This window comes from Eptesicus fuscus, chromosome 5 (genome assembly GCF_027574615.1).
Source record: "Eptesicus fuscus isolate TK198812 chromosome 5, DD_ASM_mEF_20220401, whole genome shotgun sequence".
Lineage (NCBI taxonomy): Eukaryota > Metazoa > Chordata > Mammalia > Chiroptera > Vespertilionidae > Eptesicus > Eptesicus fuscus.
The window spans coordinates 23,585,916-23,611,456 of record NC_072477.1 but is presented as its reverse complement, the minus strand read 5'-3'; the positions used below and the strand labels follow the sequence as shown (position 1 = coordinate 23,611,456).

The following is a 25,541-nucleotide window of genomic DNA, read 5'->3' as shown; positions in this document are numbered from 1 at the left end:
CCCGCTAGAGACGGCAGCCTGGAGCTTCTGGGTTTCCAGCGCAGCCTCCAGCCCCGCCCCGGCTCCGCCCACCAGCGTCATGCCCCGCCCCCAAACGCGCCGGTCCCAAAACACGCCTGCGGACACGCGGCCACTTCGCCAGCCTTGGGCGGAGCCGAACCCCCCAGTCCCCGCCCTCCCCGTAGGATCCACCCTATTGGCGTAGACAGTCAGAAGCCTTGTCCAATGAGAAGGAAGGGGCGGCCGCCATGGCCCTATCCGCTGCGAAAGCACCGCAACGGACGCCGCTAACTGGTGGGCGCTGAATCTCGGTCTTTCCGGGTCCTTCCACGCCTCGCCACTACTTCGGCCGAGCCTGGGCCCGAGGGCGAGCCGGGGAGCACCCGCTAATCGAGTAAGTCTTTGCCGGCTGCGGCGACCGTTGGTGACGGTCCAGGGGCTGCTGCTGCTGCCCCCTGGACGGAGCTCGGGATGGGGCAGGGGCGTGGGGGGAAGGGGAGGGGAGGGGAGGAGCCGAGCACGTGGGTCGCCGGCCTGACCGTGGCGTGGGTGGGAGCTGGGCGGGCGCGCTCCGGGTGTGCGGGGTTCTTGGACTGGAGGAGCCCGGTTTGTCCCGTCCGGTCGGTTCCGCAGCCGCAGTCACGGTGCGGGTGGACTCCACGAGCGTCGCTGCTCAGGGTCGGACCTGAAGGAGCGCTCTTCGAAACCCCGATGCCGAAGGTGCCACCCCACACCTGCCAGTGGCCGGTCTGCGAGCCCTTGGCGGCGTTTTCCCTGAAAGTTCCGGTTGTGGTGGGCCGGTTCCGACAGGTCAGGGTCGCAGCTGTGGCAGGCCGAGCGCTCACAGACCCCCCAGTGCTAGGCACTGTGCAGAGGCTGGACCCTCGGGAAGTGTTCCGCTCACCGGGCCTGTGGGTGGTCGGTAGTACCTTAGTCAGACACAGTCAGAGGCCCATTGAGATGGCCACTTGCCTACGGTAACGCACGCCCTGGACCTGAAGCAGAGGAACTTCGACCGGGCGGGTCCTGGTGGGTCCACAGCCAGCGGGCAGAGCAGGGGTACCAGCATCAGTGCGAGGCCAGGAGCAAACTCCTTGGAGACCGGGAGGAGGCTGGGCCCAGGCAAGGGGCCTGGGCAGCCCCTGGGGGTGGGGCAGGGGGCCGCGCAGTGGGCCTGACTCTGTCCCTGCAGATGCTGGCTGAATGGAAGCAAAAGTAGTAGTAAGTAGCGGAGCCCAGGGTGGAACCCACACTTTCGGGGTTACATACACCGAGTGTGTCAAGTGGGAAAGCCACCTTTTCCACGTCAGTACCTGCGTGTCCAGAAAGCCTTATGTCTCCCCACTTGACCTAAGAAACCATGATTACCACCCCCACCCCCCCTTGATGGGTGTAGAGACATTGTCTTGTAAATCAGCAAGAAGGGAAGAAAACGTTGTGTGACAACTTTCTGGAGAAAACAAACAGAATTCCAAAGCCCCAGACTCTCCTTTTAAATAAGGGTGGAAATTGTAGTTGGGCTTCCTGTGGTCACCAAGCCCGGGCGCCAGACCAGCAGGGCCACAATCCTTAGCCCTCTAAGCCTGTTTCCTCATTGGTGGAGTTAAAAAAAAATACCCACCCGGGGTGGGCACAGCAAGCGCCTTGTAGAGGTCATTTTGTATTCTGCTCCATAAACCGATGGCATCAGCATTTCCACATTACAGTCCAGTAGTCTCTATAATCTTAATTCTCCTGTTGTTGGATATTTAGGATTTTTTTTTCCTCTGAAAGTGGATATTTATAGGGACCCTTGTCAACATAGTTCCACAGAAATTTCACCCCCTCCAAATCATTGTTTTTTAAATGGTATCATTGTTTCATTTTATTTGTTTACTTATTGTTGAAAGTATTATATATGTCCCCCTTTTCCCCTCCATTGACCTCTTCTACCCCACCCCCGCCTCCACCCCCACCCCAAGCTTTCACCTCCCTATTGTCTGTGTCCTTGGGTTATGCATATAGGCACAGAGTTCATTGGTTGATCCCACCCTCCCACCCCCGCTTTCCCTCTGAGGTTTGACAGTCTGTTCCATGCTTCTATGTCTCTGGGTCTATTTTTTTTTTCATCAGTTTATGTTGTTCATTAAATTATTTAGGATGTTTCTTACTTTAATTATTATAGTACTGCTATAGTAAATCTTTGTTTTGAGATAGAATTTACTTTTTGAAAGTGTACAATTTGTAGTATATTCGAAAGATTGTGTGACCATCACATGGTATCTCTTATTCCAGAACATTTATCACCCCAAAAAGAAACCGTATGACCCCAAGTGGGTCCCAGGGGCCTCGGAGCGTTGTTCCTGGGCTCCAGCCCCCAGCCCTGTGCTAGGCAGGGTGGTGGGGCCCTGCTGCCTGGGCTGCCCCACCTGAAGGCTTAGGTGGGGCAAGTAGAGCCTCTGGCTCACATTGAATTTCAGCCTTCGGAGGATTCTGGACCTACCTCTGGCCTAGAGTGAGGGGACCAAGGTGTGCCTGAGGCGTTCAGCCAGGAAGGAGGCTGACTGCAATCTTTTGTGGCCTAGCACCGCCCCCACCCCACAAGCCTTAAGGTTCCTGGGTCTGGGATTTTTCTGGGCCTACACCTTCCGGAATTTTCAGGCAAGCCCGGAATGGTGTCTTGGGGCAAAGACACTATTTATCCAGAAACCTGTGAAATGCTCAAAGCAAAGGCACTAGCACTTTGGAGTGCAGGGCCAAATCTTTGCCACTCCTGTGTGGAAAACTGCCAGACTGCAAGACAAAGCCAATCTCTGGGTGAATGAGATCCATAAATAGGTCCCTAGAGAGACCCCAAATTTGAAGCAGGTCCTGAAAAACTGCTCAGGTCTTTTCAACAAGTGAAGGTTGAAACTTCAGGATTATCGAAAAGTGGAGGTTGAAAGACTTGGAGCCAAAAGAGTTGAACTTTTGAAAGCTCATTGGAACCATAGTAAAAATGAAATGGGATGAGCACAAAGCAACATTAGCAGTAAGGAATGGAGAAACTAAGCAGACAAGTCAGCAAATGGATGGACATGTTTCCTATTACAGAGAGCTACAGTGGATGCTACCCAAACAACACTTATCTGGAGGAAAGCTTAAAAAGCAGATAAAGGATATAAATATATTTTCAGAATTTATCACTACTGAAATGCTATTCACAGCAAAACTTTGGAGGTATACTCTGCTGTCTACCAAAATATACAAAAGATTGATGAGGAAGATTTAGAGGTTTTTTCAGAAGCTCTAGGTATCTGCCAGATTATCCATCTTGTTTAGATATTGTAAGGGCAAATTCAAAAAAGTTGCCTTTTCAGAGATGGTTGTAAGCTAAGAGTGGCTCTGGAGCAGGACAGGTGTCTACCTGTTGACTAAGAAAGGATCAACAAGCAGAAGATGATGAGTTAGATGTTAAAGAAGAAGAAATTAGTTTCCCTAAGTACACTTCTTTTTTCTCTTTTCATCTTAAAATAACTCAGAATCCAGGATCACTATATTTAAAACTATACTGGCTTGCTATGTTAAGCCTCAAAATGAAATGTGACTGAAAATAGAGAAAATTAAAGGAAATTTATGCTGACTGAAAATTAAGGTTTTAAAAATATTACACACCTAGGCATTTCAAACTCCTACCTGGTAATATGTAATCTTTTTGTATGAGCCCTCACCCCTTTGGATTACAAGGTACTTCATATTAATGCACTGTACCTGGCTGGGAGTGCTATTATACGTAGTAAGTTGGCAACAAAATCTAAAAGATCTGCCAATTCCACTTAGCTTCTTTTAGGTTGACTCCAGAAAAAGATCTCATCTAGTCATTCTGTTAAATGTAAATTCTATTTCATGAAACTTTAAGTAAAAAGACATTTTCCATTCTTAAGCTTTTACTGAAACATAAAGTATCATCATTTGATCTGTAAATTTACCTTTCAACAGTGTGGACCAAACAGAATAAAGAAATATGATACCAGTAGATCTGTGTTGTACAAATGCATGAAGCATAAGTTTTAGTTTACTAGTAAATAAAAGTCACAATAATCTGATGATGGTTTTAAAACAAAACTGCTGTCATACTAAAGTATATATGGTGCTACAACTTTTAAATAAATGTTTTTTAATTAATTTCAGAGAGAAAGGGAGAGAGAGATAGAAACATCAGTGATGAGAGGGAATCATTGACCGGCCGCCTTCTGCACACCTCCCCACTGTGGATCGAGCCCACAACCCGGGCATGTGCCCTTCCCTCAGTCCGCAGGCCGATGCTCCATCCACTGAGCCAAACCGGCCAGGGCAGTGCTACAGCTTTTGAAAAGCTAGTAATCTGGTGGAATCTAAGAAAGCATAAGTACACATAGACTATCCTATGTCATTTAAAATTCTATAAAAATTTTATCAAGCTACCACCTAGTTAATAAGGTATAACCTTTCCCTTAGTCTCAAAAAAAAAAGACCTTTGTACCAGTTAGTCTCTTTATTCTCTGCCTCCTCTCCCTCCACCCCAGCCCCTATAACATACTGTGTGTGTGTGTGTGTGTGTGTGTGTGTGTGTGTGTGTGTGTGTGTCTGGATTTGCCTATTCTGGAGATTTCATATACGTTGAATCGTTCAATTTTATATCTGACTTCTTTCACTTTAGCATATATTTTTAGGGTTCATCCTTGTTGTGTCATGTACTTCATTCTTTTTATGGCCAAATAACATTCTGTTGTATGGAGATGCCACATTTTTATGCATTCATCAGCTGATGGAAATATGGGCTGTTGCCACTTTTAGGCAATTATGAATAATGCCGCTATAAATGTTCCTCTCAAAATTTTTGTGTGACCATTTTTGCTGGCTGATATGGTAACTCTATGTTGAATCTTTTGAGGAACTGCAAAACTTTCTGAAGTGGTGACAGTATTTTACATTCCCACTAGCAAATCAAGAAATTTGTTATAGAATTTGTGAAATATTTGGTTAAGTACCATACCCATTAAATTTCTCTTTCTTTCTTTGAATCGAAATAACCCCAATTCACAATCATAGGTTGACACGGAAGTGGTTGAGTAAATGTTGAATTCTGGGATATGGGTCCAGACTTCTAGCGCCCTGTTTGATGCTAACAGGCACTCTCAACTCCAAAGTAGAAGTTGGAGCCCAGGCCCGCATGGCTCAGTGGTGAGCGTTAACCTATGAGCCAGGAGGTCACCGTTTGATTCCCAGTCAGGGCATATACCCAGGTTGCTGGCTCGATCACCAGTAGGGGATGGGCAAGAGACAGCTGATCAATGATTTTCTTGCATCATTGATGTTTCTATCTCTCCCTTCTCTGAAATCAATACACACACACACACACACACACACACACACACACACATATGAAAACAAGTAGACTTCTATTCTCTGGTTACATTCAACCCATTTTTTCCCAATTTTGTTATGGCATTTGAATGTGTTTTTTAAATCTATTAGGTAAGATGTCATCAGTGTCTCCAGTGAGTGGAGAGAAAAAAATCCCCAGATGTTGAGAAAGCCTGAAACTTACAGCAGGTGATCCTTGGACCACAATTTAGTCTTTTTATGTAAGTCTTTTAATGGGAATGTGATTCCCATTGCAAAGACTTGTGATATTTTGATGATTAAGTGATAGATTCAGATTATAAAAGATAAGATTTTTAAAAGCTACTTGAAATAATTATGGCAATATCAGTGTTACTAAGAAGTGCTTTCATCTCATTCCTTTTTTTTTTTTAAAGTTTGTTCACATCCTTCCTTTCAACTGCTAGTGTACGCTCGAAGCTAAAACACTCTTTAGAAAGCATTCTGAGAAGTCATACACACTAGCCCCCGACTAATTATGTTCACAATTTTCCCTGCTCATCAATACTAAACTGTTCTCTGCAAATAGTATGTGTATAGATTGAAGGAAAAAGTATGTGCTCTGCTATTATCAGGTAAGAAGAAGAAAGAAGCACAACTTAAGAGAGATCTCATGTCAGGCTCAAACTGTTGTCTTAAAGTAATTGTGAGAGTCTGTCAACAACTCACACAGTGACCCAGGGATCAGAGGTTAGCAGCTTGTCAGGCCAGGTGTCACTGTGAGGTAGGAGAACTCAGCCAGAAAAGTGGCTTCAGACACATTGTATGTTATCGTGTCCCCACCTGGAGGGCAGCCTATTACAGATGAGGCTTGGGATGGCGGCTTTGAGGACAACCAGGTTGGGCTTGGTTGTAAGCATGAAGGGACTATCAAGAAGTGAACAGAGTCGGGGTAAGAGATCAACTGAAGGACTTGTATGCATGCATATAAGCATAACCAATGGACACAAGACACTGTGGGGAGGGCCTGTGCCGGGGGTTAGGGGAGGCCGGGGGAAGGTTAATGGGAAAAAAGGAGACATATGTACTACTATTTGTAATACTTTAAACAATAAAATAAAATTTTAAAAAAAAAAAAAAGAAGTGAACAGAAAAGTGCATGCACCCACATGTTTATATGTAATTATCCTTTTTTTCTCATGTAGGAGCAGAAATGCATAAAAGCACCTGGAAAAGTAGAAGACATGGAAGAAGGAGCCAGCGGCAGAACCCTAGACTCAGACAACACAGACCGAACGAGAGGCAAGTGCTGTCCCCAGTGCCATTCAGTATGTCCGGCACCCTCCCGTGCACGTGGGTCACTGGGCGTCTCGTCAAAATGCAGGGTCCGAGGTGGGGCCCAGCGAGAGTCTGCACTTGTAACAAGCTCCCAGGGGACGCTGCTGCTGCAGGGCAGCCTGCCTGCCGCACTCTGAGCAGTGAGGAGATGGCCACTCTTCTTTGTTTTCAGAGTGACGTGACTTCTGGCCAGAGCATTAGCCAGGAGCTTAGAGTAGACATTGTCTGATACTACTGAAGGAGAGCTGCTTCTCCACTTTATAGACTCCCTCTCTCTTTTCCTGTCTTTTTTTTTCCATCCAATGAAAATAACATTCTGGAAATGTAATTAATTCAGTAAATCCTGAGAAAGAAGCTATATATAAATATATATAAAATACAGTATTTAAAAACACAAAAGGTATAAAGAATAGTACAATGAATGTGTACCTTCCACCCAGCTTAAAAAATAAAGCCTAGTGAATACTTAGTTGAAATTCCAATATAAACATTTTCCACTCTACTTATATATATATATATATATATATATATATATATATATATTTTTATTTATTTAATTTATTGATTTTTTTACAGAGAAGAAGGGAGAGGGAGAGGGAGAGAGAGCTAGAAACATCAATGAGAGAGAAACATCAATCAGCTGCCTCCTGCACAACCCCTACTGGGGATGTGCCCGCAACCAAGGTACATGCCCTTGACCTGGAATCAAACCCAGGACCCTTCAGTCTGCAGACTGATGCTCTATCTACCGAGCCAAACCAGTTAGGGCTATTTTTTTTTTTAACCCTTTGCACTCACTTGCTTTTTTCTCGATTCCTTTATTCTACTCGGGATTTAATTTTTTAAATACCCCAGATTTTACAAAGCACGGCAGTAGAATAAAAAACTGGAGTTTCTTTTCATACAAACTTATTTATTTGGATTTTTTTATATTTCAAATTATCGATACATTCAAAGAGTATAAAAAGAGCTGCTACCGATGCTAACCGTGTCGAGTCACACTCGACATCTGAGTGCAAAAGGTTAATATATTTTATTGATTTCAGAGAGGAAAGGAGAGGGAGAGAGAGAGAGAAACATCAATGATGAGAGAGAATCATAGATTGGCTGGCTGCCTCCTGCATGCCCCACACCAGGGATCGAGCCCGCAACCCAGGGCATGTGCCCTGACCAGGAATCGAACCCTGACCTCCTGGTTCATAGGTCGACGCTCAACCGCTGAGCCACGCTGGCCGGGCTCCCCTCTACTTATTTTACTGCATGAAGGAAATACAAGCAATCTAGTCTCAGAACAAGATTCCCCATCACCTCATGGCAGCAGGAGAGGACACCTCTTCACAGTCAGGGTTGCTGGTGTGACTTATGGTCGTAAGAAGTCTGCACAGCCCCCACCTCACCAAGGGGACCTGTCTGCCAATTTTAAAACTTCCACACTCCAGACCTCCTTCAAAATGGACAGATTTCTAGTTATAAGGTGTCAAAGGCCATGATGCTTCTTTAGACCAGCTTAAACTAAACAGTAACAAAAAGCATCAAAATGTGGAATGGCCTGGCTGGTGTGACTCAGCCATTGAGCGTCAGCCTACGAACCAAGAGGTCACTGGTTTGATTCCTGATCAGGGCACATGCAGGAGGCAGCCAAATCGGTTATGTTTCTCTCTCATTGAGGTTTCTATCTCCCTATCCCTCTCCCTTCCTCTCTCTATAAAAAAATAATAAAAACATATTTTTTTTAAATGTGGAAGGAACAAGGTCTTTGGAATTAAGAAGTCTGAGTTTGACGCACTGCTTTTTCCTATGGGCAAGTTACTTAATCACTCTGAGTTACTCTTGTACAATACTTCACTTGTGAAGTTCACAATGATGTATATAAAGCCCCTAACGGGCTGCCTGGCTCTTGGTTAGGCCCTTCGTAAGGGATGGGCCTCATTAGGTGCAGAATAAAATATTACTGTAAGTCAGAGTCCCAGACTTGACCAATATTGTAGCAAGATCAGGGCAGTGCCCAGTGTTTGTATGTTTTGAAAGGAGAACCGTGGATACTTTTTGTGCCCCAGGCCTTCCCAAAGAGCACAGTGCGTAGTACAGTGTGATGATCTGTGCAAGAGTCTCAGCTCGGCTTTGGCCGAGTTGTGTGGAAACACGCTGGACAGCCACCTTCTGGGCTCCATGTGGAAAGCATGGAGCAGCAGCCCTTGGACTAGAAACACAGACATTTGTCATGACACTTAATCCTCCTTCCCTCCTGCTGCTGATCACAGATGAGCTTCCTGATCACAGGAAACTCTGGGCCATAAAAAGGGAGAATAAATTTTCCCTGAAACCATGCATCGTTAGTATTTATAGACAAAAGAGAAAGTTCTTTCATTCCTTCCACCTAGTTTTGCAATTTGTGCTCCTTTTGGTGTGGGGCGAGAGGGGAAGTTCTTGATTTTAAAGAGGATTTTATCGGGATTCTAAAATTAGGTCTCTTGCACTATCATTATATCCTTTAGCCTATAATTGCCATGGAAGCTGCTTGTAGCTTTGCAAAATGAGTGTTTAAACCATGGCTCTATCTCAGTATTACTGAGCAAATGACCTCTGTGTCCTGAACCCCAGTTTCTCCATCTATAAGGTTGGGTTGCCAAGTACAATTTAAACTATATTGCTGGATCCAGTAAAGAATGAAATTCACCTGGCCTTATAACTGCTGTTGAGCTGACAAATGAGCCCAGCTGGTAGAACTCCTTTTTGTTGTTTTGTTTGTTTGTTTAAAGTATTACATATGTCTCCTTTTTCCCTTATTGACCTCCCTCCCCCACCACACCCGCCCCCAGGACACGCCCCCACCGCCCCAGTGTCTGTGTCCATTGGTTATGCTAATATGCATGCATACAAGTCCTTTGGTTGATCTCTTACCCCGCCCCCCCATCTCCCCTGCCTTCTCTCTGAGGTTGGACTGTCTGTTCAGTGTTTCTTTGTCTCTGGATCTATTTTTGTTCATCAGTTTATGTTGTTCATTATATCCCACATATTAGTGAGATCATGTGATATTTATCTTTCTCCGACTGGCTTATTTTGCTTAGCATAATGCTCTCCAGGTCCATCCATGCTGTTGCAAATGGTAAAAGTTCCTTCTTATTTATAGCAGCATAGTATTCCATTGTGTAGATGTACCACAGATTTTTAATCCACTCATCTGCTGATGGGCACTTAGGCTGTTTCCAAATTTTAGCGATTGTAAATTGTGCTGCTATGAACATAGGGATGTATGGTAGAATTCTTATTGGCAAAGATTTCTGGTCTTCTTTTCATCTGGAAAATTCCAAAAGACCTCATGTGAGGCGATGAGAAAAGGAATGACATGAATCTTCTTAAAGATGAGAGACAAAACCTTGCTCTAACTGGTGTATTTGCAATAGGTAAACTACTTTTAAGGAAAAGCGGGGTTAATGCTTCCCAAGTAATGGAAGGTGAGAGGGTCAGGGGTGAAGGCTGTGGCACTGCCTGAGCTACCCCTACCAGGACCCCACAGTCAGAGAATGACTGGGTCTCCAGCCCTTCACTGCAAGTTACCATGATTGTGTCGACAGGTGTAACACAGGGGCAGAGCAAAGCCCACAGGACTCTGACCATGGCGATGAGGAGGTCCCGTCAACCTCGTCCAGCACAGCTGGGAGTTCTTCTGTGCCAGGTAAGGCAGTCTGCTGGTGAGGACTCCCCTGGCCCTGCCCACAGGGAAAGATGAAACCTAGTCTTGACTGGTCAACTGGTTATGTCTGTCCGGGCCGCCCTTCCTCCTGTGTGTCTGCACTTGCATGTGGGTGAACTCCATGTGTGTCACCAGCTCATTCGGGCTTAGAGGAAATTCTGGGAGCAAATCGGAACAGTAAAGGGAGGAACTAGGTACACCAAGAACTGTGATCCTGAGGCAAACAGCGCCCCCAGCCCTGAACTGGGCCCAGGATGGTGACTGACAATGCTAGCCCACCTCCCGCCCCTTAGAAAAGATAGGCAGCTGTGAGCGGGGGTGGACAGGCTCCGGGCTCCTTTCTAGATGGGTCTGGTCACGGTATTTTAAGTTGGATTTTATTTCTTTTGACTAAAGATCTACCAGGGTATTACTTTGACCCCGAAAAGAATCGGTACTTCCGCTTGCTCCCTGGACACAACAACTGCAACCCCCTCACGAAGGAGGGCATCCAGCAGAAGGCAATGGAGCACAAAAGGCTGCAGCTGCTAGAGGAAGAGGACAGGCAGACCAAGGTGGGCTCCACGCTCCGGGGGCCGCCTGTCCCCCGCACTCCTGCCAGCCTGCATGCACGGCTGAAGGCAGGTGCCCATTCAGCGCCCCTGCACACTCCGCTTAGTGAGTGTGGTGTTGACTTTTCCCTGACAGAAACCTGACGAAGAGAATAAGAACAAGTGAGCAATCTCCTCCCACTCCACTTTCCCAATTTGCAAAGTTTCATCAGTAATTCTAACATTTGTCCTTCCCTGAGGGAATCTTGAAAAGCAGCATGATAGTTTCAGTAACTGTATATTTTGAATAGAAAACCAGGGTATATGGTTTGGATATGAGGGTTTCTTAAATCCCTTCTGGGGATTAGATGCCAGGACATTTGGATGGTTATGGGGCAACAGAATGGAAAATCTGGGGCCCCCAGGTCACCATAGGTGGAATGGAAAGCACGATGCAGACCTGAGTGTCCAGGGCCGTTCCTGCCCTCACTAGCTTGGTGGCTTCTCCCCAAGTATAGCTTGACTGGGGGGCTTGGACAGAGGCACTGAGCAGACCTTCCAGTCACACATTCTTGCTTGTGATATGCTTTTCCTCTTGCCATGATTGGAGACTAGCCAAGGAGACCATCAAATTTATAGCATATAATTTCTGCCAATTTAATACCTGTTTCTTCATTGCATCCTATGGAACTAAAAATATTCTCTGTTATTGTATAACATAAAACTTCACTGAATCTATCTTTTTGTTGTTGCTGTTTTTTAATTTAGAAAATAACCAGGATGGGATTTAATGCCACTTCCTTGTTACAAAAAAGCAAGCTGGGTTTTCTCAATGCCACCAGTTATTGCCGGTAAGTCAGTGCCTCGTTATGTTTTCTTCACGAGTATTCTTTTTCTGTTTTTTATTTCCATGGTCCAAGAATCCAGTCAGGAGACCACATAGCTGCTCTGTGAGGAGCCTCCACAATTGAGGCGCTCTAGCTCACAGCCTGCCGTCTGCTGCTGACCCCAGCCCTGAGAGGATCACTCCTGGAGCACGGGGCAGGCTTCTGCAGGAGGCCAGAGAGCGGAGAGGGGACCTCGGCAGAGAAATTGGGCAGAAATTTCTCAGGATGTTTTCTCTGTTACTTATAAATCGTGTTTGATTTAGTAGTGGGTCTTATAACTTCATTCCTGTGAGATTTCTGCTTCCTTTTCTCTTTACCTAATAAGTTACAAAAAATGGAACATTAAATAGATGTATGTGCACTAAACTTTACTTAAGTACTTGTGATTCCTGATATAATTCTAGCTAAAGCCCTATGAGATAGGTAGACACTTCCTCTGGTTTCTAGAAGAGACTGAAGCTCAGAGTGATTTTTCTCAAAGTAAAGCCAGAAAGGATGGGATCTGTCTGACTCCCAAACCTGAGCTCCTAACCCCTGTGTTCTGCTGCCTCCCACTGTGTGAAGAAACACCATGAGTTTGGGTGGTTTATAGGGGACACAGCTCTCATCTTGGAGCGAGGCCGCCTTCCGTGGAGGCCAGCCATGCAGGAGGTATGAGGCAGGGCAGGTAGGAACATGCCTCTCCTTCATTTCCCTAAAAGAGATAAATATCTAGGTAAAAAGACCTGTTCTTCGCCCTAAAACATACTTCCTCCTTCGTGGAGAGGTAGCATGACGTGGAGGGAAAGGGGCAGTAAGATGGGCGGCTGCATGCCTGGGCTCTTCCCATTAGCTGGGTGTGTCCCTCCGCGTGTTTCATTTCTCAGGCACCTTCTCTTGGTCTCAAGAGAAAGAGTTGTACCAGATGATCCAAAAACAGATTCCTCTAGTTCTAACTTTCTTTGACCCTGTAAATGGGCCGCTCATTCCTTTGCTTTAGTTTTTCTAAGAGTTCTAAAATTGGATTTATTTGGGATCTTGCTCATTTCCATTGCTGAGAAATAACAGAGAGGGCCAACAAGGTGAGATGGTCTTCAGGGTGTGGGCAGGGCAGAAGCTCTGAATCTTCCTCATGGGTGTCTAGGTGTGGTGCCCATGCCCTCCCCACCCCTCTCTTTCCCCCTGCAGTTTAGCCCATGAGCTGCGAGTGAGCTGCATGGAGAGGAAGAAGGTTCAGATTCACAGCTCCGATCCCTCCGCTTTGGCAAGCGACCGATTTAACCTCATAATGGTGAGTGGGAGCGAGCCACGTGTGGATGCCGGGGGTGTTGCTGCCATGCCCGACACTTTTTATGCCCTAGCATTGGCTCCCATCACGCCTGGCTGTGTAGATGCCCGTTGCATAAAAGCATGTGTCCACTAGTTTTTATAGTTTTAACAGGCACCTATTGGCTACCCATTGGCAAGTGCCCAACTGGCAAGGAAGGCCATGATGACCATTGTCACCCCTACTACAGCTCTGTCATTTGACATGAGAATCGGGGCCCACCTCACATTGACAGAACCATCAGAAGGGTACACAGTGGTTCGGGAGCTTCTACTCTTTCCTATACTGGGCAGGATTTGGTGGCCAGCCCTAGCACTCCAGTGTCCTCAGTAGCAACAGCAGGTTACTCCCTTGCTTGCTGTTCTGACCTGAGTAGCAGGGGCCTGTAAGCCTGTGACCCTTGGCCTGCACACCCACTATCATCATGCCATTTACAAGGAGCAAAAATCTTCTCTTGGTTAGACCCGGGCTGGAAGCCAGGGCCAACTACTTGAGTCCAGGGTCCAGGGAAATGTTGGCAGAGGATCCACTGCAAACAGAAGGAGCCAAACTGCTCAGGTAGACTGGGGATTCGAGGTCACAGTAGAGCATGGCCTGCCCAGCAAGCCCTGTCTTTCCTGGAGGCCTAGGGAAGACCCAGGAAAATGAGAGAGACACACAAAACAGAGTTTCGCCCGGCCATTATGGCTCAGTGGTTGAATGTCTACCTATGAACCAGGAGGTCAAGGTTCAATTCCCCATTGGGCCACATGCCTGGGTTACAGTCTCAATCCCCTTTAAGGGGCGTGCAGGAAGCAGCCAAATCAATGACTCTCTCATCATTTATGTTTCTATCCCTCCCTCTCTGAAATAAATAAAAATACATATTTTTTTTAAAAAGAGCCTCAGCCTGATGATCTGCTGACAGGACTAGGGACTGAAGCTGCAGAATCGACCCTTGACATCTTGCCCCAGGAGACCTCGATAGCAGAGCCCTTCCTCATAAGGGTGTCAGGGGCCAGGACTCATTCTCCCCATATGTGTTTGGGGAGACATTTGACCTGAATACTTTCTTGCAGTGAGTTCCCCTCAGGTCATCTCTGCACTCCCTCATGGACAGGAGCTCTCACCTGGTGAATATGCAGAGACAGGGCTGTGAGAGATGGGCAGATAGTGTTAGGCCTGTGAAGTCACCTACAAGCCGCTTTCCCCTTCCAGGCGGATACCAACAGTGACCGGCTCTTCACAGTGAATGATGTCAAGGTTGGAGGCTCCAAGTACGGCATCATCAGCCTGCGTGGTCTGAAGACCCCCACACTCAGGGTGCATATGCACGAAAACCTCTACTTCACCAACCGGAAGGTACTCCGCCCTCCCCTTTAGCTTTGCAGCCCACTTGCCTTGGGGCCCAGGGGCACTGCAATGGTGAGCCGAATTCAGAGGAGAGGAGAGAACTTTGGGAAGAAGCCAGCGCTCTGTTACCTCATTTCCCCAAGGGAGAAATGGAGTTGTAGATCCTGAGAACCCATGGAGGAAGAAAAGGGTCCAAGGAGTTTCTTGTCTTGAAAGAGAAAAGAATTTAGATGTGGGAAGACTTGAAGTGGTGCTTCTTTAGCTGGTTTGTACGGACCTTCCCTTCAAAAGGATTGAGTTGGTTCGAAGGAGCCCACATAAGGGACATAGTTCCTGGGAGGTGGGCTGTAGTAGCCTGGGTGGAGGGTCCTCCCAGAGTGTCAGGACGATGTGTGAGTCATTCAGCCAGTCCATGGCTAACACTGAGGTTTACATAAATGTGAAAAGCTTGATGTCTAAGGGGCAACCTTTAAACTGCAGTGGGGTGACAACTGCATCCGTAAGAAGCTGTGACTTTCTGTTCTTTGGGATATGAGCCACAAGATAGGAAAATGGTTTCTGGGTAAATGAGATACAGTACGCCTTCAGAGTTAGGTTTGTTTCCTGCCGTTGAAGAGAAGTCATCCCTGCCCTACAGGGTTTACCAGATGTCTCACTGTGCGGCCCATGCTGTTATTGGAGGACTAAGGCCTGGGGCTACCTCTTCCCTGTTCCTCTTTAGGGCTCTGTGTGCTAGGACAGGAGCTTTCCTGTTCTCAGGATGCTTGTTCCAGCCCCTTTTAAAGGGAGATCTATCCCCACAAGTTACTCCACAAGAAAGAATCTGTTTCTCTCCATGAGGTGGTGGTCAGACCAATCTTTCCGTCTTGCTGTGTGCTTCCTCACCAGGTGAACTCTGTGTGCTGGGCCTCGCTGAACCACTTGGATTCTCACATTCTGTATCCTTTGGCAGATGAAGAGGTTTGGTGGGCAGGCCACGCCCTATTGTGGACAGGCATCTATGGGGTTTAGAAGTCTGATCCATTCTGCACACACTTCACTCTTTCAGAAAGAGCAATGCACATGGTAGAAGACAAGGATTCCCTTGATGCTCAGGGAAGTAGTTGAGGTCTGGGGTGACTTTGAGGTCACTATGAACTTTAGCAGAGGAATAAAGCAGAAAGCAGCAGTAAAATCTTGGGAAGGAACCCCCAATCCTCCTGAAGCAGAGGTAGGAGCAAGAGCTGCAGTTGTCCCAAGGTGGGGTGGGCCTCCTGCGGGGAGGGGAGGGCTGAGGCAGGCATCAGAGAAAGGGGGTTCCTTTGGCATGGGGCATGGGCCTGTGGCCTCTGGACCTGGGGTCCTTGCGGAAATGGCCTTTGGAGCACTCTTCATTCTAGTCTCTGCCTTCCCAGAGAGCCATCAGGGCTTCTTTGCTAGGAGCACAGTAGTGCAATGTCAGGGTAGCTGGGCCCTTCGTCTGGGGTCCCCAGGGTTTCTTGATGCATAGGACAGTTGTCCGACATGTGATTCACAGAAGAGTATTGTTTGACCCCAAGCCAAAGCCACATGTTAATGAGTCTTGTCTTGAATCATTTCCATAATAAAAATAAATGAGTTATTAAAAGGATGAACACTGGTGCCCAACACACAATTCATGAGTTGCCATGTGGTTAACAGTTAACATCTGTGAATGCACTTAGCACAGTGCTTGGCACCTGTGGGTCCTCAACAAATGATGGCTGAATCGGAACCTGTTTAAACCTGTGGGTTTCAGCCACAGTAACTAAAAGTGCATGTGTAAGGACTTTTTCCCCATATCCTTGCCCTCCACACTAGAGATACTTACCACCTAAGGCAGCATGACATGCACGCATCAGACAAACTGCCAAAAATGTTGCCTGATTGCTTTGCAAATATTTACATTTTTTGAGGAGGTGTGTGTGTGTTCATTCTACCAACATCTACTGAGCATATACAATACCTGTGCAAAGTGCTGGAGATGGGCAGCTCCACGGGTGATCAGTCTGTATAGTGATGTCTATGTTGCAGCAGGATGTAAGAGGGATGCAGGTATTGGGATGCATGGAAAGGAGGGGCCAGTGGGGTTGTAAGATTCTTCTGGACTTCTTCAGGAGACCGTGCACATGGGTATCCATGATGTCTCTGGCTACGGAGGGTCTGCAAGACTGAATCCTCAGGGAGTGAGATGCCCATGGAAGACTGTGATCATGGAGTCATTTCTTAAAGAGGCTGATGACGGTGAGACCTCAGACAGAAGGCTGCTGCAATATTAACAGGCAGTGGAGAGGGAGGGAGTGAGGAGCAGGAGTGGAGGAGAGGCACAAGTCTGAGAAGCTTGGGATCCAGGCCAGGCAGTGTTGGTGTTTGGAAGAGTCCAGAGATGAAACTCCAAGAGTGATGGTGTGGAGACCAAGGAGTGTGTAGTTAGAAATTGTGCTGCATGACCACAGGGCAGGCCTGGAGGGTGTTCATCAGATTCAGAAACTAGGGCTCATTGGAGACCTTGGAGAGAACATTTACTGGAAAGGTGTCATACCTGGGTTTTAGTGAGTTGAAGAGTGAAAGAAAAGCAAGGAGTGGAGATAAATGTAGGTTCTGATTGAGAGAAATTAGGCTGTGAAGGGAAAGGGAGAGGAACCAAATCAGTCAGAAGACAGTACAATAGAAAAATAGGGAATGAATATAAAGAGACAGTTCAAAAGGGAAACCCACACGACTAATCAGATGAATCAGTACACCCAGTTGTAGTTAGGGAAATGCGAATTTAAATAATGGGAAGGCATTTTTTACCCATTCAGATAAGCACAAATTTTCAAGGTCTGATAGTGCCAAGATTTGACAGATGTGAGAATGGGGAATGGAACACTGCTGGATAAGTGCATTGATATAACCACTTTAAGTTTGAAGTTGGAGACGCAAGAACCTTACAACCCCACAGGCCCATCCACTCTAGGTATAGACATAGGAGCAGCTTCCACGCTGCAGGTCAGGGCCTGTCAGTGGGCTATGAAAGCAATTTGTGAGTAGCATTTTTTAAGTGAAACAGACTAGAAAATATGACAGTTTCATACTTAGTAAGGACAAATCCTATATAATAAAAACCCTAATATGCAAATCGACCGAACAGCAGAAGGGCCAGTTGCTATGATGCACACTGACCACCAGGGGGAAGACACTTAATGCAGGAACTGCCCCCTGGTAGTCCATGTGCTCCCACATTGGGAGCACCACTCAGCCAGAAGCCAGGCAAACGGCTGGCAAGCGCATTCTGGGGCAGTGCTAAGGAGCAGTGAGTTGAGTGGTAAGAAGCAGCAAGCAGGCAGGTGGTAAGGAGCGAGGAGTCCCGGACTGTGAGTGGGATGTCCAACTGCCGGCTTAGGCCCACTCCCAGGAGCGGGCCTAAGCCGGCAGTCGGACATTCTCCAAGAGCTCCCGGACTGCGAGAGGGTGCAGGCCAGTCTGAGGAGACACCCCCCACCACCACCACCAGTGCACAAATTTCTTGCACTGGGCCTCTAGTATTTTATAAAACTTTTGTTTCAAATATTTGTGTGTATATAGCATGTAGTACTGTAAAATTAAATTCTTTCCCTGGGATTAAGAAACACTGCCTTAGAAAGGCTCCCACACATGGCCCTGGGAGACAGGAAGGTGCTCATTCCAGCAGCAGAGCAAAAAGAGAAACAACAATCTTAAGTGCCCAGCAGAAGACGAATAAATCAATTGTGATGCATTTATACAAAGAATGGTGTAAATGAAGGAACTGGGGCTATAAACCTCAACACTTATAAATCTAGAAAACAATGGAGATTGATCTGTGTGATACTGTTTACATATGTTTTTAAAACAGTGACAGTTCTTTCTATTGCTCATGGACAAATAAATGTAACATGGCCTAGAACGCAGACCAATTTTAGAACAGTGATTCTTTCTGGGTGAGGGAAAAGGGAGAATTGGGCTAGGGAGGGGTCAAAGAGGGCTTTTAGCTGTGTCTGTGACATTTTTTCCTTTAAAAACATCTGAAACTAAATATGGAAAATGTGAATGTGTTAAATCTGGCTTTACGGGTGTTATTTTTGTAATTTTTTGAAGGGTACTAATGCCCATTCTCCTCCCAGAGGAGAGCTTGTACTTGACTGTCCTTAACAGAGTTTCCAGGCTGTGCCTCATGGGAATTGCAGAGACTCCAGGCTGTGCCACCCTGCTCCCAGCGTCACTGTTCGTCAATAGTCATCCAGGTACCGCCCCCCCCCTTTTTTTAATAAGGGGGTGCTGTGACAGAGGACTCTGTCCTTGCCTCCCAGAGGCTACAGCCAACAACACCAGAAGCTCCTTGGCGAAGGATTGGACAAGAAGGGGTGGGAACCACAAGCTGAGTGAACTTCTCAGAGCTCGCAGGATGGGGACAGCAAGCACCTGTGGGGAGCTGGTAAACCTGACCCAGGATTCGTACTGGAAGCATGTGCATCTTTCTTTTTTAAAAATATTTTCAGTGAGAGGGAGAGAGGAACATCAGTGATGAGAGAGAATCATTGATTGGTTGCCTCCTGCATGTACCCTACTGGGGGTTGAGCCAGCAACCCAGGCCAAGTGCCCTGACCAGGCATCGAACAGTACGTAGGTCGATGCCCAACTGCCTGAGCCACACTGACCAGGGATGCATTGGCATCTTTACATATTTCCTTCTTTTGGGTCATTTCAGGAGCCAGAACAGTTAAAAGTATGTGTAATCAATGCAAGAAATCAAAACATTTATTTGAGCTCCTGGTACAGATCATTCACAAAGGTGTGACCCGCTGATGTTATCAAGGATATTTACTATTCCCTGGCTGAAGGCAGTTCAGAATTCTGGACTTCTTCCTGGCAGCATTCTGAAAATTAAGTTTCTAGTCTTTCAGAGAATTAGGATCAATTAGACAAGGGTCAGGCCTCTAAGAGTACAGGCTTCAGGCAGACCAGCACGAATCCCAACTTGAACAGATTACTTAACCTCTGTAGAGTGAAGATGATACCTCCCCATCAGGTTACATGGAGTGGTACATGAAGTCACGTACACTTAGCCCAGTGCCTGGCATTTCGTTGAACAGCTAGTGTATGGAGCAGGTATTATCACCAGTTTACAGATGAAGAAATAGGCCAAGAGAAGTTCAAAATTTGCCTTTAAAACTAATCTGTGGCCTGATCCGTGTGGGTCAGTGGTTGAGGGTCACGGTTTGAATCCTGGTCAGGGCACATGCCCCCCGGGTTATGGGATCAATCCCACAAAACTTCATCCTGGGTTTTGTGGTAGCAAATAAAGACACCCTGGTTCTCTGGGGTCCCTGGTTCAAAAGTGACTATTCTGAGAATGAATATTTCTGACGTCCAGTAGAAGTGTTAAAGAGACTAACAGCTATTGGGGAGGCAAAGTAGTGTCTAAGATAAGAGGGCTTCAATCTCAGATTACATTATTAGATGTGCACTCTGAAGCAAAACATTTTTTAAACTCTTTTATTGATAAAACATACATAAAGGGCACAAATCTTAAGTATACAGTTTAATGAGCTATCACAAGGTAAATATAGCCACCACCCAGGTTAAAAAACAGAATTTCCAGTACCCTCCCAATTACCACTTTCCTAAAGGGAACCACTATCCTGACTTCTAAAACCACAGTTTTTTGTTGTTGTTTTTTAAAATATATTTTGATTGATTTCAGAGAGGGAGAGAGAAACATCAATGATGAGAGAGAATCATTGCTCGGCTGCCTCCTGCACACCCCTGAGCAGCTGTTCCTGGAGGTTTCCCAAATCGGGTGGTTACTGGCATGGCAGCGTGAAGGGGAGGTCTCTGTCCCTCGAGGGCAGCCATGCTGTACACTCCCTGCTTCTCTCAGCAGGAGACCGGCCTGGCATGCTCTGCAGTTTCCGGATCCCTGGGGCCTGGTCCTGTGCATGGTCCTCAAACATCCAGGCCAATAACTGCTTCAGCACAGGTGAGCCATGGCTGCCACCCCAGGTTCCCAGAGTAAAGGATGTTTCAGACCTTAAATCCCCATATCCCGCAATCCCTCTCCCAGATTACAAGTGACACTTGTCTCTCCGCCTCATCTCTGTCTCCTTCAGGCTTGTCTCGGTGGGTCCTGGTGACCAACGTGGTGACGGGACACCGGCTGTCATTCGGGACGAGCAGTGATGTCTTGGCCCAGCAGTTTGCTGTCATGGTTGGTGGGCCTGGGAAGGGCCTAATACAGTTTCCCAAGAGTGGAAATTTTGCTGGATTGAAATTGGATTCCCATGTGACCGGCAGTCCTCATCCCCCCTTTACAGGGGAAAATGGCATCAGAAGGACTGCAGTGGTCGGCAAACTGCGGCTCACGAGCCACATGCGGCTCTTTGGCCCCTTGAGTGTGGCTCTTCCACAAAATACCACGGCCTGGGCGAGTCTATTTTGAAGAAGTGGCGTTAGAAGTTTAAGTTTTAAAAATTTGACTCTCAAAAGAAATTTCAATTGTTGTACTGTTGATATTTGGCTCTGTTGACTAATGAGTTTGCCGACCACTAGATTAAGGGTTTCTTAAATGTGTCTGCACTGAGTGAAAGTTGACTGATCTAGAAAGGCCAGGCTGAACTGGCTTTAAACAACTTCCTGTTTAAATGAACTATTAGCAATTCTTAAGTAGTACTTGGATTAGCCAATACGACAAGCAGTTTTTTGTTTTTAATATGTTTTTATTGATTTTTTTTTTTAGAGAGAGGAAGGGAGAGGAATAGAGACATTGATGAGAGAGAAACATCCAATAGGCTGCCTCCTGCACGCCCTCTAATGGGGATTGAGTTTGCAACCTGGGCATGTGCCCTGACTGGGAATCGAACTGGGGACCTCTTGGTTCATGGGTCGATACTCAACCACTTAGCCACACCAGCCTGGCAAGCAGTTTTTTTAGTGTTTAATTCCAAGTTCATAGCCCTTAATAGTTTCATACACAGCTTTCAAGTTACACATTTTATAAATTTAAAAATAAAAAATTCTAGTGTTACTGCATTTCAAAATCTTGTTCCACAGAAAATGCTGTCTCTCTTTAGAAATGTGGAGGAGGTAGTATGCCAATCTGCTTCCAGGAGTAAGCACAGAGTTCATTAATTCTGGTTTCTTCAGCCAGCCTCCCTCTCTTTTTGGGACCCCATGTCTTACCTGGACCTCTGATCTCTCCCACTCCATCCTCATCACCCCAGCTTTTCACACGATCTTGGTGGAGATAGGGCGCCATCACTTGGGCTTTAGAGTGAAGCCTAATGAGCCAGTGCAGTCAGTGGGGATGACCTTGGCGGGACACATGGGGCCCAGTTCTTCTCTGCTTTCATAAGGAACCCTCCCAGCTCCACTGAGGCTCAAACTCTGACCAACCACACCCACACCTCTGATCCAAGAGAGCTGGGATAGGGGAGGGGACGGAGGGCTGTGTTCTGGAGGGCGCACCCCTCCCAGCCTTAGCGGGAGGTACCAAGCAGTCCCTCTTTCCACAGACTCCTTTGCTGTTTAATGGCTGTCGCTCTGGGGAGATCTTTGCCATTGATATTCGATGTCGAAATCAAGGCAATAACTGGAAGGCCATTAGCCTGTTCCACGACACATCGGTGACATCTCTGAAAATCCTCCAGGAAGAGCAGTGCCTGGTGGCATCCGACATGGCTGGAAAGGTAGAGTAGACTGTGCAGGCAGCTGCTTTGCTAGAGTCCAGTCTGGTCTAGACAGACATGAAACTGGTTCTGGTGCTTTTGATGGAGTCTAGGCCTCAGGATTTTGAGGCTTAGATTTTTCTAACCGGAAGAGGTATTTGGAGACCACCTGCCCTCCCTCATTCCTGGGGTTCACCAGTGTACCTGCTGGACCCTCCTTAACGGTCCCTTGTGCTGCTTCCCTCAGATCAAGCTGTGGGACCTGAGGACCACTAAGTGTGTAAGGCAGTACGAAGGTCACGTGAACGAGTACGCCCTCCTGCCCCTGCACGTGCACGAAGAAGAAGGAATCCTGGTGGCCGGTACTTGGGGCAGGGGCGGTTCCATTCACCGAATCCTATCCTAGGCCCCCCGCATCTGAAGCAGCTGAGGGAGACATTACTCTAGAACAGAACAGAATATGGGATCGTGGACTGTTGGGATTGGGGGGACTAGCTGGGACAGCCCTTTGTTCCCACGTCAGTGGACAAACATCTCAGTAACAGGCAAGCAGGTGCAGTAACAGCAGTTTGGGAGACTTGGATGTAGGGTTTACACCTGTTCCCCAGGTCAGCATTCAGTGTGACCTTATCCCATTATGCAACTTCCCATCGAAAACCTTGGGCTCCCTGTTCTTTGAACTTGTGTTTGTTTCCAGAAGAGGATGCTGAAAAAAGAAATTAAGGTCATTGCAAAGAAACTGATGCCTGGTTCCTTTAACACCATCCCTTTGGACCCATGATCTGTAGAACAGGAAGCAGAGCTGTCTAGCTACTAAGCCCATCGAAAGCAGTTAAAAGATTATACTGTTTGTGGACAATAGAATATTCTGGTAGCTGGGAGTTTGGTGGTTTGACAAATGAAATAGTAGGCTCTTGACATTAAGGAATGTATTCTCAGTCTTCGATCCTCAAGTTTGCTACTATTCCTACAGAAAGTACTTTTCCCTAAAACCTTTTTGTGGCTAAGCAGCATCACTTTATTAGAACTTTCTTACTCTTCTTTACTACTGTCATCATCACCACCAGTTAGCTTATATTTTATTGTTTTTTACAGAGAGGAAGGGAGAAGGATAGAGAGTTAGAACCATCGATCAGCTGCCTCCTGCACACCCCCCACTGGGGATGTGCCCGCAACTAAGGTACATGCCCTTGACCGGAATCGAACCTGGGACCCTTCAGTCCCCAGGCCGACGCTCTATCCATTGAGCCAAACCAGTCAGGGCAGCTTCCTTTTAAAGTCTATTTTCCGTGGGTTTTCAGCTCAGAGGAGTTCAGTGTTCTGGATAATGGCGAAGAGACACCTTGTTGACAGGCAGATGTGGGTAGTCAGCCAGTTGCAGTGATCAGTGAACTGCGCTACCTGAGTCCACCTGCAGCGCAGGAGCAGCTGGCTGTATGTCCCTCGGGTGTCTGCCCTCTCCCTCTGAAGCTCTCCAGTCCATATACCATGTGTCTGGACCACCAGAACCAATGGTGCTAGGTGTCGCATTCCTCATCACTGAGCCCTGAAGACCATGTGGTCTGAAGAACTAAGCCGTTAAGCCAGAAAGAGCTCTGGGGAGAGTGGCCCCTAGTTTGTCCCCAGGTGTAGTGAAGTCATTAGTTAGCTCTTCCTGGCTGACGTTTTAGAAACAGGAAATGGGTTGCATGTCATCAAGACCAGGTGGGCTGGGCTCCCTCTTGAACAGCCTTGACACTAAGAGAAGCACAGTGCCCTCCCATTAGCCGGGTACCCAGCGAGCCCTCCAGGGTGTCACACAGCCAGTCATTGCAGCTTGTCACTTTGAATACATGCAACTAGTTATGGTTCTAGAGCACCAGGGTGACCCATCACTTGGATTTTCAAAAACTACATATTATCGGTAGAAACATTTTCCATTTGAGGGTTTGTGTTCTGGCTCCCAGGGAGTCATGAGAAGCCACGTACATGAGTTCTCTGCACTCTCACTAACCTGCCACGTGTCTGTCTCCCCTCTCCTAGTGGGCCAGGACTGCTACACGAGAATCTGGAGCCTCCACGATACCCACCTGCTCAGAACCATACCCTCCCCACATCCCACCTCCAGGACCAACATTCCCAGTGTGGCCTTCTCTTCCCGGCTTGGGGGCGTGCGGGGAGCGCCGGGGCTGCTCATGGCCGTCCAGCAGGACCTTTACTACTTCCCTTACAGCTAATTCTGCAGAGAGCAGCCTGCAGGGATGTGGATTTGACTGAATGGAGTAAAGAGTAGCCATACCTCTGCCATAATTGCTGTTTCCAGTGAAGGCATTTTAAATGGATGCTCCGTATGCACAGATCCCATCCATCCAGCTGCTGGGGACATGAAGGTGCTATGTTTTATGTGGAGACACTTTAGTAATGTTATGTCAGTTAAGTTGTGGGCTCAGAGAGCTTTAAAGTCCTTTTCATAAAAGGTACCTATTTCCTTTTGTTGAATTCCTTAAAATAGTCCCTTCCCCCCTTTTATAAAACAAAAATTACTTTTTCTAAGGGCTGAAGACTAGCAATACCTAAATTAAAGCTTCTTTCACCAAAAGCCCTTTCAAGAAGCCTAATGAGACTGTGAGGGTAGTCAGTGCCTGGGTCCCAAGAAGACATGCATCTGCACTTGAGAACGCCAGCTGGAGAGAAGGGGGAGAGGAAAGTCCTTTTTCTCGAGTTTCTAGAGAAAGATTTAAGGCTGGAGTTTGGCCTTCTCACACTCAGTATAGGAACAAGTGTTTGGGACTCTCCTTTTCTTACTCACAGGCATTGGACAGAACGGTGGATCGCTTTAGATGCTAGAGGTTTTAGGCAGGCCTTCGCAGGCCTTTTGTTGAGGCGTCCTCCAAAATGTTAGACACAGCAGCTCCTGTTTCTATCATGGTGACTTGAATGTCAGATTCAAGGGCCCCATTTCAAAGAAAATAGGCTTTGACTTTTTTACAGTCTAAGATAAGCAGTTTGTGAGATGTTTATACCAAATGTTAAAGAGCATGTCTTTCTACCAAACAATAAACCAGAAAGAACCTTGGCATGGTGTGTTGATATTAATGATTTAGAAGATCATGATGCTTGGCTCTGTAGGAACCAACCAGCTGCACGAACATCTACTTAAATCTTGCATGAGGAAAAGGGGTAGAGATTGGGATCAGCCCTAATGGCTTTGCTGAGGAGCTTTCGTCTGCCCACAGATCCACCTGTGTGCCCTTTCCACCTGCTCTGTGTGTTCCCCAAGCTGACCTCTTGGCTCCCTAGCCACGGTGGGTTTAGCCAGGAGGACCTACCGGTAGAAAAGCAAAGGGCAGGAGAGAGAGATGGGAGTGTTGTCCCTGGCTCCCCTCCTGCTCGGCTGTGGCTGCGTACAGCTCTTTAGGTTCCAGGAACTTCTCTCCATTTGTCCCTTCAGACCTACAGCTGGTAGATGCAACTCACTGTTGCTAGCCCAGG

At 46.9% G+C, this 25,541-nt stretch overlaps 1 protein-coding gene and 1 pseudogene across 3 annotated transcripts; both read left to right on the top strand.

Annotated features, from left to right (window-relative positions):
* Positions 1–332: 332 nt before the first annotated feature.
* Positions 333–25,125, top strand: DCAF4 (DDB1 and CUL4 associated factor 4). Of its 3 annotated transcripts, none has more exons than XM_028141454.2 (14): positions 333–394; positions 6,528–6,624; positions 10,236–10,336; positions 10,751–10,908; positions 11,653–11,735; positions 12,939–13,041; positions 14,275–14,418; positions 15,298–15,347; positions 18,571–18,650; positions 20,291–20,386; positions 20,517–20,614; positions 21,918–22,091; positions 22,318–22,432; positions 24,093–25,125. In XM_028141454.2, the coding sequence occupies exons 2-14, from the start codon at positions 6,536–6,538 to the stop codon at positions 24,284–24,286; spliced, it is 1,485 nt and encodes a 494-aa protein (XP_027997255.1). In that variant the 5' UTR covers positions 333–394; positions 6,528–6,535; the 3' UTR covers positions 24,287–25,125. The 3 variants fall into 3 exon arrangements, with proteins under 3 accessions (XP_027997255.1, XP_008137093.1, XP_054571920.1); XM_008138871.3 differs by having other exon boundaries at positions 20,288–20,386; XM_054715945.1 differs by lacking the exon at positions 21,918–22,091 and having other exon boundaries at positions 20,288–20,386.
* Positions 712–3,569, top strand: LOC103283895 (CBY1-interacting BAR domain-containing protein 1-like; annotated as a pseudogene).
* Positions 25,126–25,541: the final 416 nt, after the last annotated feature.

Bases quoted from the DNA above. Each gene is read 5' to 3' on its own strand.
- DCAF4 (XM_008138871.3), top strand. From the start codon at position 6,536: ATGCATAAAAGCACCTGGAAAAGTAGAAGACATGGAAGAAGGAGCCAG. The intron at 10,909-11,652 runs GTGGGCTCCACG...TTTTTAATTTAG, and splicing joins AAGAGGACAGGCAGACCAAG to AAAATAACCAGGATGGGATT. The intron at 20,615-21,917 runs GTTGGTGGGCCT...CTCTTTCCACAG, and splicing joins CCCAGCAGTTTGCTGTCATG to ACTCCTTTGCTGTTTAATGG.